This window comes from Paramisgurnus dabryanus, chromosome 10, assembly GCF_030506205.2.
Source record: "Paramisgurnus dabryanus chromosome 10, PD_genome_1.1, whole genome shotgun sequence".
In the NCBI taxonomy this organism is placed as follows: Eukaryota; Metazoa; Chordata; class Actinopteri; order Cypriniformes; family Cobitidae; genus Paramisgurnus; species Paramisgurnus dabryanus.
In genome coordinates this window covers 36125505-36138173 of record NC_133346.1, presented here as the reverse complement: position 1 = coordinate 36138173, position 12669 = coordinate 36125505, and the positions used below count along the sequence as shown (strand labels likewise).

At 41.6% G+C, this 12669-nt stretch overlaps 1 protein-coding gene across 1 annotated transcript; it reads left to right on the top strand.

Annotated features, from left to right (window-relative positions):
- Nucleotides 1–6133: 6133 nt before the first annotated feature.
- On the top strand, nucleotides 6134–8461 carry LOC135739320 (uncharacterized). The gene is made up of 5 exons (XM_073816121.1): nucleotides 6134–6549; nucleotides 6803–7629; nucleotides 8032–8106; nucleotides 8311–8384; nucleotides 8451–8461. The coding sequence occupies exons 2-5, from the start codon at nucleotides 6917–6919 to the stop codon at nucleotides 8459–8461; spliced, it is 873 nt and encodes a 290-aa protein (XP_073672222.1). The 5' UTR covers nucleotides 6134–6549; nucleotides 6803–6916.
- The last annotated feature ends 4208 nt before the right edge of the window (nucleotides 8462–12669 follow it).

Here is a 12669-nt window from a genome sequence, read left to right as displayed (position 1 = left end):
TTTATTTTATACGCAGTTATTAACTGAAGAACATCACATACTGAAATAGCTAATATTAGCACAAATTAAGCTATCATTTAGCTCACTTTTAAACAAAGCAAAACAAAAAATGTGTTGAAATTAAATAAATGATTAAATGAAAAACCTCATATAAAATAAATGATCAAACGAAAAACATTACATTAAATAAAAGAAATAAATCACAAACTAAAATATTAATTTAGACAAATAGCCAAACGAAAAAATATAGATATATTCTACTGCCTTCACTTTAAGCCAACTTTTATATTAATACTAGAACTATTCTGAATCTAAACAAAACAAATGCTGGCTGGTTGAACACATTTTTTATTAAAGCTATATCTCCAATGCTGTATTCACTTTAAGAAAAAAGAGCTTTTGCCGACTCGCAGGTGCCAAGCACTTGCGCTGAATTTCTATCCGCTCTTGCCCTGAGAGTGTGCACGCAATTTATATCTCTTCAATCACTTCCATGCAATTGTTCTATATTTCCCGAAGTGTGTATGCGCTCAGACTGCGTCCTCTTGTGCATTCGCAAATCCATCAGCCCTCGCGCGCTCTCTGGAAGGTGGTGCTGTGGTCCGCAACGCTCCGCTGATCGCGCGCGCGTCTCAACAAATGGTCTCTTTGCGTTGCGCTTGGTGCATAGTGCTCATGGGAGTTGTAGTTTCCCAGTGTCGCGTATATAAATGTTTGTGAAAGTACTAGTAAGACAACAATACAAATGCAAACAAATGCAAAATATGTTAAGAAACATTTTAAGTCCCCCTCCGTTTTTATTCACAGTGGTTTGGTCCGGAGTCTGACGAGTCCTGACTCGTAATTGAGCGATAGTGGAGCGTTTTCGGAGCGAGAGAACATCACAACGCTCCGACATAAAAAAAACGCTCCTCGCTCCTGGCAAAATTACGCCACTCCACTCCTCGCTCCGCTCCCACTCCGCACCGCTCACATACTCTGCTACTAAGGCAGTGAGAAAAAAAGGTTGCGGCAACTGTTAAATAAGAGAGCGATCAGCTGGGATCAATACTGTGGTAGTATGAGCAGGACAAAATCACTGCAGAAATCAATGCGTATCGAGCAAAAGGTTGTTAGAGGCTGATTGTGTTTGATAATTAGCCAACATGTTCATTAGATTTTTTGTTGACAAATAACTGCGCAAAAAACACACGAACATTGGAAACAATCGTGAACACGTTTTTTGGAGCAACGGACTATATTTATTTAGGATACATTTCTATAGGAGGAAAATGCAAAATAAGAACATCTTGTGACTATTTTGTGGGCTCGTCCGCTTACTTTAGAGAACTGCGTTAAGAGGTTGGTATCCGGTGGGACCAGCGGGACCCAACTCGAACCTTGTGGGAGCATGCAGCTTACCTTTGCTGCGGGTGGGACTGGGCAGATAAAGAAAGCTAGTGGCCCCGGAGTTTGGATGGATCTGCGAGGCGATGCATGAATTGAAAAAGCGTGAGAATATGTACAGAAAATATATGGATGTTATAGAATATGCATCTGCGGCCAGTCAGTTTATGGGAAAAAAGCAGTGTTTCTTGATTGTTATAATACGTAGGCTACGCTGTGAGATCGAAGTCCAAAGACGTGATCCACTTAGCTTTGCAGCTAGCACGGCACTGTTTAATCCCAAATAGCACAGGTACGACTGTAAGATGTCTGATAAAGATCTGGAGAACTGGAATACATTTGGTGTGTAAAAACATTTTATAAAGGTATTATAAAGAGCTGCTTTACATACATTATAAATCAAAAACGTCTTTAATATGTCTATGACATCTTTTAGGAAACGTTCCAGAGACGTATTGCAGATGAGCAGACAATTTAATATCTCTTGCAGATGTAAACACAGACATCAAATAGACATCTTCGAGATGTATGTATGCTATCAGGGATGCGTTTGAAATAACACCTCTGGACAAAGAGACAGCACAGGTACGACTGAAAAAGCATTATAAGGATCAGGAGCTCTGGGGATGAAAAAAAAAATCTGGCTGAGTAAACATTTTATAAACCTGGCATAAAATTTCCCGGCAGCCTGCCGACCAATTGGCCTGCTGCCAGCCACTTGTTTTAATCAAACAGCATTGAGAGAAAATCTCTCACTTTTCTTAACTAAATCCCTTTTCTACCTTTAAAGCGTAACTAAACCCCTGGTCAGAGGCTGACTCCACCCACTGGCAATATTTGAAAAATGCAAGAAAAGTGGGCAGATCCCTACGAAGATAGAGGGGACGAACTAAGCTTGTACCAAGTGTGTGGTGAGATCGTAACAAGGGCGTGGTGATCTTGAACCTGCTTACGTCACGAGTCATTTTTTGGACCCAACATCCAATGGGAAAATTCAACTGCAGTAGCCACCGTTCAACCTGAAGAGGGCAGCACTCAGACGTTTTTACACCATATATTGCAGTATTGAAACACTTTATATCCAAATGTCAAAAAAATTACTAAAATCAATAAACAGCACTAATAAAACATAATCCTTACAGATCATTAACTAAAAAAAGTTGGTTTGGGGTTTAGTTACTCTTTAATAAGATTTGTACGTCGAATTGTACACAAGTTTGATTCAAGTTGATCTCTCAGCGTTTATATTCATACTGTATTAGTGCTGTTTACTCTAAACAGAACAGACCCTGAATTATTTGTTTATGTGTACTGAATTTTAATTAAAATTTTATTTAAAAAATGTATTAGTATATGCTAAAATTAATACGATTTACAATTAATAAATAATTGATGAAAATATTGAAATGAAATTACAAATTTTATGTATATGTTATATATATATATATATATATATATATATATATATATATATATATATATATATATATACATTTTATATATAATTTTATATATACGTTTTAAACTGTAGTTAACTACATTAGATCATATATATTAGTTCATATAAATAATAATAATAAATCAACATTTATTATTATTCATATTAATGCTTACCTAAGTATAATACAGTGGCGGAGCCAGAGGGCTATTTGGGGTGGCAATTGCCACCCCAGACGAAGTCCTTGCCACCCCTGTTGCCACCCCGCTGAAAACATTACTTTGTTTGATTTTTACGAACATTTCTCAAATCTCCCAGCGGACGTGAATGCATCCTACGCAGCACGCACAAGCGTGGTGTTGCTGCTATCTTTTCATTACGCTTGTTCGACTTCATGCGGCGCCGCAAGAACCGACTGCCGGATGATGTCAAAGTTCCGCGAGAGCGATTTAAAAGCAAACTCCTCCGTATGATTTCGCGAATCACTCTCGCGGTACTTTGACGTAATGCAGCTGTCTATTCTCGCGGCGCCGCATGATGTCGAACAAGCCTATTGGTTAAGCTGACACGCAGCTCCTTCGTACTCCAAAACATAACGCGCCAACAAGCACATGATCGATGAAGAGCGTTTTGCTGGTATGTACGGCTTTTATTGGTATTAAATTAAACGAAGTACTGTTTTAACGGGAAGTAAGGAAGACATTGCACTGTAGTGCTTAGCATTAATACTTCAATGAGCATTACTAGTCTTGTGAAACTGACTAATACTGTCACGCCTGCGTGAAGATGCTTAAAACAATAAAAAACTTGTCGTTAGCAAATGTTCAGCAACAATCGGGTAGGCTTATTCATATTGTCACGTGTAATGCAGCATATTGAACTTAACCCTCTGGGGTCTAAGGGGTTTTTAGGGCCCTTGGGAAGTTTTGACATGCACTGACATTTGTGCTTTTTTCAGTTGCTTAAAAACATATTAATGGCAAAAGTCTCATAACACTGTGTTCATCACAAACTGGGCTACAATATCATATAATCAACATGTATGTACATGTTTGTATTTTTGAGAGAAAAATGTTTATGCGTGGTTTTTGAAAAAGCAAAATTTTTAAGTCACTGATATAACTCCACAAAACTCATTCTAAACATGTTTTCCCAAGACTTTCCAAACTGGATCTAGTAGTCTAGAGTTTTTTTCTTCAAAATGATGTGAAAATCATATGGCCTACTCAATCACATAAAGCAAGATATTGATTTACAATTTCTAAGACACTTTTGCTTGGGAAAGTCTGTATGCATGGAGGCAGGAAAGCTCCTGAATAATCAGTGATTGACAGCTGAGAGACAAAAGAGTTGAATAATGAGCCACTAATGAGCCTTGTGTGGATGTTCAACAGGAATAACTTTCTCTGTAGTAAAACCATGATAAGGTTTACTTTTCAATATAATGTAAATACACACACACACACATTATATATATTTATATATATTTCTATTGAAATATTTTCTATTAATTTCACAAGTATAAGTTACCTTTTAAAAACCATAGTATTTTAATCATGGTAAAGATACTGTTTGGCCATCTTAACATGAACACACTTCAACCCAGGGTTAGTGTTTGGTTGGCCAGCGAGAGGTTTACTTTTGTGCAGTAAAAAGCTCAAAAGAACAACTGCCTATCGTTGTCTGGACTCTTCTTTGTGTATTTGTAATCATTATAGTAGAAACACAACAAGGGACACGCGTGGTAAACGTATCAATGTTTGTTTACAACCGCCGCCATTACCTCACGTGTTGATCATGAAAGCAGTGAATGTGTGCACACGCGAGTGATCCTGTGTTTAATAAACTTGCTGTGCGGAGATATGCGCTTAGACGCAACTAAATAATGATTGTACTGTTTGGAATCGCGCATTATATAAGAATACCAAAAAGCGCGTCGAGTTTCCTGACTCGCGTGTTTGTGTATGTGTGTTCCAATCGCGTGAACTGTTTCACGGAAGAACAAAGAAAACACTCGCGTCTGGAGATACTGACACACATACGCAAGGAAATAAGGATTTATGTCATGTTTGGTGCAATCGGATGGAACAACAAGGAATGGAGAGACTGGATTGTGGATTGCATATCCATTGACTGCAGGAGGCACGAGTCATGCATATGGATGTTTCTGCTCATTCACTTCAATGGCGCGGGGGTGTGGCGATCCGATCTCATTACAGATAATGAGGTAACTGGCGAAATACGGTACTTCTCCTCCTTCTCATACAGTTTACACCGAATGACAATATCTGTTTTCAATTTCACTTATATCATTTAAAAGGAGACATTCCAAGCATTATGTAGACATTTATCTTTTGTTTCTACACCAAGTATTCGTTAAGTTACAGTTTATTTTTCTGACGCGTTTCTGAAAGGACTTCACTGAGGGAGAGAGAACAGAACGTGCATCATGTTTATTTTCTTAATTTTGCGAAAAGCACAACATTCTGTTTTTATTGGGAGTGGACAGAAAAAAACTAGACACTTTAACGTTTGAAATGATGTATAAATCATATCTGTATGTCAAAAATCAGCAGAGTAATTTAAGTCTCTTTGCGGAGTGATTGAAAAATAAAGAGTTTGCGGCGCCCGCGCCACCGTCGACCCCAGAGTGTTAATAAAACAACCGTGGATATAGAACAGGGTTGTAAACAGCGCGCTTTTCGGCGCCTCACGCTTTTTAAACGTCAGTTTGGGTGACTTGGGTCTGAGAGGGTTGGATTATAATTTCACAAAGTCATCTGAAGCCATTCCATAGCTTAATGTGAGGGACAGAAGTCTATTTACATAAGTACATTAAAGTTAACGGAAACTAGTTCCCTCCTCCCTTAACATAACATGTCTAGATGTCTGTAAGCAATTTTCCTTGTGTTGTCAAATAGGTTAGACCTCAATATACTCAGATTTTGTCGTAGTGTATTATTTTAATATTTGTATTATTAGTAACGGTGTACTTATGGTAAATAATAACAAGCAAATTGTTCAAAATTTTGGTTTCTTCATGAGGTGTGTAACTATAGGGACGATATTACCAACTTCTTTCTAAAGAAGCAAAAGTCAGGTGCAGATCAGGTCCAAACAGATCCCAGTTGTTCTATTTTTGCTGTATACTTAATACATATATAATTGTGTACATTTTGGAAAATAAACAACTTTAATTTAATCTATATACAGTGTACTTGAACACTTTGTATATTGACCCCCCAAAATAATACCTCGCCACCCCTTTGCCACCCCTGGTTTAAAAGTCTAGCTCCGCCACTGGTATAATACATTTTATTCTTACATTCCCAGCATTCTTTTAGTCATGGCCAAACTTGCTCTGAACAGCCCAGATGTAAAAAACATCGATGAGGGGGTGAAGAATCGGTTTAAATGGAGCTGGTTGCAGGAGACTGTCCAAGTCCAAGGAGAGATCATGTCAATGAATTGTTTCAGCAAAATTAGGGAAGCAGGGAGGCGATTTGCGACACTTGCAATCAACATATAAATTACGGAACAAGTGGGAAGAATGCCCTAAAAAAGCATGTGGAGCATCCAAAGCATATAAAAGCTTGGAAGACGCAACAGCAGAATATGCGCATCAATATATAACACCATCGGATAATAAAATTGTTGCAGTTTCACCCAACAACCCAGTGCAACCCAGGATTCCTCCTTTATGCAACCGAGTTGCACAGGATCAAGTAAGTGTGGACTAATTTTGAGGTTTTGGTTTTTATGTGGCATAAGTAGAAATGGCAGTGAACAACTTTGTACTTGTAATTGCAGAAGAGTTTATAGTATTAAATGTATTGTGCTTTTAAAGTTGTCATCAGGCAGGACCAGACAGGGTATCGTTTGTTTTTGTGTGTATGTACTGTATAATTACTAAGCATAGACTTATGAGGGGTTAAGATGTACAGTTGCACACTTACTTTTCCCCCCATTACCTTACAGGCACTCGTTCTTGGATTTGCTGCTGAGAACTCACTTCCTCTATCAATCACACCAGGGCTTATTGATTTAGCAAAGGTGCTGGCAAAAGACCCAAAAGCTCTTGCAGAACTATCTATGGACAGGACCTCTGCCTCATACAAGCTCAATTATGGTGTTAAGAAGACCATTCAAGATGAAGTGCTGGAGGAAATAAGAAGTGTCCCCTTCTCCCTCAACATCGATGAGGCGACAAGCAAAACATACAAGAGGATTTTGGGTGTGCATGTTAGCTACTGGTCTGAGAAACTTCAGAGGACGGTTGTGCAACACTTAGCAGCACTGGAGGTTGTGTCTGTAACTGCGGAATCCCTTTTCAAGAAACTAGACAATCTCTTTGAAAAGATGAGTCTGCCGTGTGATAATTTGATCTCCATTCTTATGGACTCATGTGCTGTAATGAGAGGTTCCAAAAATGGGCTGGAGAAACTTATCAGAGATCGGCGTGCCCCTCAAATAATTGACATAGATGGTGACTCATGCCACCATGTACACAATGCCAGCAAGAAATTCTGCTCTCCATTTGAGCATTGGGTCGAAGGTTTGCTCTCAGATCTTCACACAGACCACAGATGGTCTGCAGACATGAGAGATGGCCTCAGAGAAATTTCCATCATCCTTGGAATCCATGCCTCACGATCTGAGCGATACATCCCACACCGGTGGCTGTCAGTGCTGGATGTGAGCCTGGATACACTGCGCATGTGGGATGCATTTGTCATTTTGTCACACCCAGGGGTTGGCTACTATTTGGCTAAACCACGCCCCTTCTCAACTTCCACCTCGAGGAGGTCCCCAAAGCCAACCCAATGACCAGACAACGACGAGGACAGGTAAGTATAAAACAAACTTTATTAATTTAAATATTTAAAATGTACTTTGGAAACGGGGAAGGGGGAAATTAAAACTAATGAATCTGGCTCTGCCCTCCAGGTAGGCCACGGCCAAGTGAGTGACGGGAGTAGGGGGGGCGACGGGGGTCCGGGACACTATGGACCAGGGGGCGTGGGACTCAGGCTCCGGCCTGGCCTTGACTATCCGTGGCGCCCTCCTTCTTCCTCCTGGAGGCAGAAATCAAAGCAAGATGAGTGTGGGAATTAATGTCCTTTTTGCATACCTTGACTCTCCTTATGAGGCCTTCTCCACTCGTGCTCACACAGTTCGTTGTCGTGTCACTCACTCTTCCTCTACAGGCAACAATGCGGACACAGAGGCGCAGTTAACTGGGACCTGGTTTACTCTCACCTCGTCGCCGGCTACGACCCACGGTAAGTACAGGATCCACACGACTCGTTTTCGTGGTACTCACTCCTTCTCTCTATTTCGCCACAGGCAGCAGCTGAGACACAGAGGCACAGCTAATTATGCTGGGTTCGTTCTCACCTCTTCGCTGACTACAGCTCACGGTAAGTTACAGGATCCACACGGCTCGCTTTTTGTGGTGCTCACTCTTTCTCTCTATTTCTCCACAGGCAGCAGCTGAGACACAGAGGCACAGTTAATTATGCTGGGTTCGTTCTCACCTCTTCGCTGGCTACAGCTCACGGTAAGTCACAGGATCCACACGGCTCGTTTTCGTGGTGCTCACTCTTTCTCTCTATTTTTTCCACAGGCAGCAGCTAAGACACAGAGGCACAGTTAATTATGCTGGGTTCGTTCTCACCTCTTCGCTGATTACAGCTCACGGTAAGCTACAGGATCCACACGGCTCGTTTTCGTGGTGCTCACTCTTTCTCTCTATTTCTCCACAGGCAGCAGCTGAGACACAGAGGCACAGTTAATTATGCTGGGTTCGTTCTCACCTCTTCACTGGCTACAGCTCACAGTAAGTCACAGGATCCACACGGCTCGTTTTCGTGGTGCTCACTCTTTCTCTCTATTTCTCCACAGGCAGCAGCTGAGACACAGAGGTCCAGTTAATTATGCTGGGTTCGTTCTCACCTCTTCGCTGTCTACAGCTCACATTAAGTTACAGGATCCACTTAGTTCCTTCTTAGGTCATTCACTCTCTCTTTCTCTCTCCACAGGCAGTGACTGGGACATAAAGGCACAGTTAATTCAATTTGAATGGCTCTCACCTCTCTACTAAACACAGCGTACCATAAGTACAGGTTTCACTCGGTTCCTTCTCGTGTTGCTCCTCCCACACCACTAAGAGGTTGGTATTTAATTATAACAAAAGTGGCGGACTTACGACCATTTGCCTTTGCGATGTGTCAGATGGGGGTAGCAGTTCCTACGTGGCGTCGGGGGCGAACCCTCACGACTAGCTTGCTGGTTACAGAGGGGTGAGACGTCACACCATGTCTCGCCGGGCCGAGCGCTGCCCTCTCCTCACTACCATTAGGCGATCGAACACTGGACAGGGGCGCCCCTTTGTAGAGGCCTCGGGACGGTGGAGCTCCTACACCTCTCTCTCTGCAACAGCAATTACTATAAAGTTGAAAACATCAACAATGATGGCCCCTGATCGTACTCACACATCTGCCAGTTCTTCTGCTCTTCCCCGCACCGTTTCTTAAGACCTGAAGCACGTCCGCAACATATGCTGTACTGAGTCTAGGACCAGCAGCTTCTTCGTCCTCCCTCGACAAAGTCTGTGAAGGCGGGGGTTTGTCTGACAAGACACACAGCAATACACAGCAATCCACAGCAATATACAGCACCACGTCAAAATAAAGTTTCCACAGCACAAGGACTCACCCACCACACAGTGTACACAAAGGACGCCCGTCTTCCTCCACTTTGCTTTGATAGGGTCTGACGATGAATAATACGGCCTAGTTGATAGTGTCGTCGTTGTGACTGCTTCGGTATGTATTTCTTCGGCTCACCCACCACGCTATCTTAGGGGTAGGGCCGCCCTCCTTCTCCTGGAGGTATCTAGTATAAAGGCAGGTCAGTATGCAATACGTTTCTAAATCTTGGTACTCACATCAACGCCGTTTTTTGACTCCTTTATCTTTGTCTCAGTTTACAACGTGCTCTGTTCACTTTTCAACCTTTAAGGTTCACGATATCTTCACAACCATGCAACTTTAACCTGAGAGAGAGAGAGTTTAGACAGCCGCCAGCAACACACCAGACGAGCACAACACAGCGCTTCAACACACACCAAAAAGCTCCCTAAACTGTGATTCCAACTGGTCTTAAGTACTGCCCTGTTTAGGGTGTCCTCCAATCGCCAACCGCTCCTCTTAACTAGGCACAGGTGCATCCAATTCACCGATTTTCCCTCTTACGGCGCTACCGGAAGTCCGGTGTTCTTCCTTTCCGGTCCGGGCGGAAACCTTCCGGGCGGAACCAAAACTTCCCCAACTTTGGTTCCGCCCCTAAAAGATCGTCACCTTGTGACAATTTTTTACTATGCCTTCCTGGGCAATGAAGATAGGGCAACATACAAAGACATAGTCAATGGCATCCTTGAAAAGCGTGGGGTACAAGAAGCTGGCTGGACCCGTGTAAAGGAGTTGTGGAAGGAGTTTGGAATCAGGTCCAAAAACTTCACAAATGAAGGAAAGATGAGGAAAGTTAGAATTTAAAAAAAGGTGAGAAATGACACACAATCCTCAACTTTTAAGTTATGTAGAAGAGGCAAAGCTCATAAAGTAGATCTTGTTTCTAAATATGATGATGAATATACTTATTGTGAGTATTTTTGTTAGTTGGTTTGTCAAGAATTACATTAATTTTAACCATTATAGTGATTGTTTTAAACTTATAATGCTCTTCTATGCTTTGGCAGGTGTTTTTCGAGGAGAAGAGAACACTGCTTAAGCTTTACTTTTATGCATCTCTCCTTCCAATGCTAAAACAATACACCCTCCTCTTTCAATGCAAGGAGCCGAAGATCCACAGACTCCACGATGAGCAAGAAATACTCCTTAGAGAGTTCTTGTCCTGTTTCATCAAGCCAGAGAAACTCATAAGAAATGGGAAGAACTTGTCGGGACCAAACATGAAGTTTCTTGATTTAAGGTCAACAGAGAACCATCTGCCAGAGCCTTTTATTGGATATGAGGCCACATCTTTTCTTGAAAAGCTTGGAAAAAATCATCCCGTGGCAAAATCTTTCAATATGAATGTATGGTGTAAATTGTAGCTTGTTTACATAGATTTTTTTTAAAATAACTACACATGTAAAAAAAACTTTTTTCTTTAATACCAAAAGAAATACAGAAAAAAATAAACTATGGTCTTTAACTAACCTCCATTTACTGTATGCCTCTGTGTTAATCAAGCATTTGTCTTCATTATAACAGGTTATCCAAGCCTACACCAGATGTGCCGTTGATCTGCAAGCAAAACTGCCTCTGGACAATCCAGTTCTGAGGACCCTGTCATGCTTGGACCCGAATGCCCGGGGAAGCCAACACATCATTCCTCACCTGAAGAAATTGCTGGAAATGTTTCCAGCTGTGAAGCTTACAGAAGAGGAGAAAGATGGTTTTCAGCATGAAATATACAGGTGTGTGTAATTGTTAGATGTCGTCATTCATGCATGTCATGTTATTTTACGGGCGAAGAATTTCCATTTGAGATGTGCTCTACAATACAATAGTATGTGGATCTACTGGACATCATGTTAATTTTACTTAAACAGTCAATGCATATATTAAGTAATTGTGCTGTATGATTATCAGCTTAACATTAACCCATACATTAACTTAATACATTGAATATCACAGTAAGACTATGGTGAAAATATATTTTACTGAATGTGGAGTGCTTGGAAATGTTTAGTTTCTGTGTGCAAAATGAAAATTAATGTTGTTTCTCATCTTAGATATGCAAGTGACATGAAGTTGCCACCAATGACGGATGACACAAGAGTTGACCTGTGGTGGAATGCAGTAAGACAAACATTGAGGTACCCAACACTTGCCAAGATGGCACTCTTTGCTTTATGCCCTTTTCATGGCCCTCAAGTAGAGTCTTCATTTAGCATGATCGCCAACATCATGCAGGCCAAAACAACAAGCCTGAATGTGGAGACCTATGAGGCCTATGAAGTTGTAAAGTACCAGCTAAGGCCATGCAGGTCTCAGCAATTCACCACTACTCCAGACCGTCAAAGGACAACCCCATCAACCCATCCCTTGTACAGAATGTCAAACTCGCAAGCCGGAGATACAGGGCAGAGAACAAACGGAGGGCAGAACTTCATGCTCCCAATCCAGCCAGAAAGAAGGCAGCCAAAGACACAATAGTGGCAGCAGCTTTAAGTGCCAGAAATACTTTTCAAAAGCGTGCGGCTGCAAGCATTGAGAAAGCTTGTTGCCAAAAAATAGTCTAATTCAATGTGCACTGTTTGCAATGTGTTTTGCACTGTTTGCAATGTGTTTTGCACTGTTTGCAATTTGTTTTGCACTGTTTGCAATGTTTAATAAAATCTATATAAATTATGTCTGTGTGTGTGTGTGCGCGTGGGGGGGGGTTGGTTTCGGGGTCGCCGCGTCATGGTAGGTGTACCATATAGTTTCCTGCTTTTTTGTCGTTTGCCAATCACACCTATGATATAACAGAGCACGAGACGGCGGGTTCCCTGAGCGCGCCGCGAGCCGTGCAAGATTTATTAATAGATAGCCATGAAGGTGAGCTCGCAGTGCACCGTGAAGGCATACAGAAACGCAATCGCGTGAATATTAAGCGTAAAGGCGCCTGGTAGATGGGGCCCTAGCCACCGTTAGAGTATTTAACACACGTCCTGAAAGGCGAGACGGTTGCCGTTCAGAGACCAAACGTGTAGATTCCATAGCTCCGGCTGTGATTGGCTTAATTTCCATCGGTAGCCAACCAGAGGCAAAGTTCACAAAAAGGCCCGCCCACAC

Coding starts and splice junctions, on each gene's coding strand:
- LOC135739320 (XM_073816121.1), top strand. CDS start 6,917: ATGGACAGGACCTCTGCCTCATACAAGCTCAATTATGGTGTTAAGAAG. Junction 7,630..8,031: donor TCAACTTCCACCTCGAGGAG/GTCCCCAAAGCC, acceptor CTTCCTCTACAG/GCAACAATGCGGACACAGAG. Junction 8,107..8,310: donor GTCGCCGGCTACGACCCACG/GTAAGTACAGGA, acceptor ATTTCTCCACAG/GCAGCAGCTGAGACACAGAG.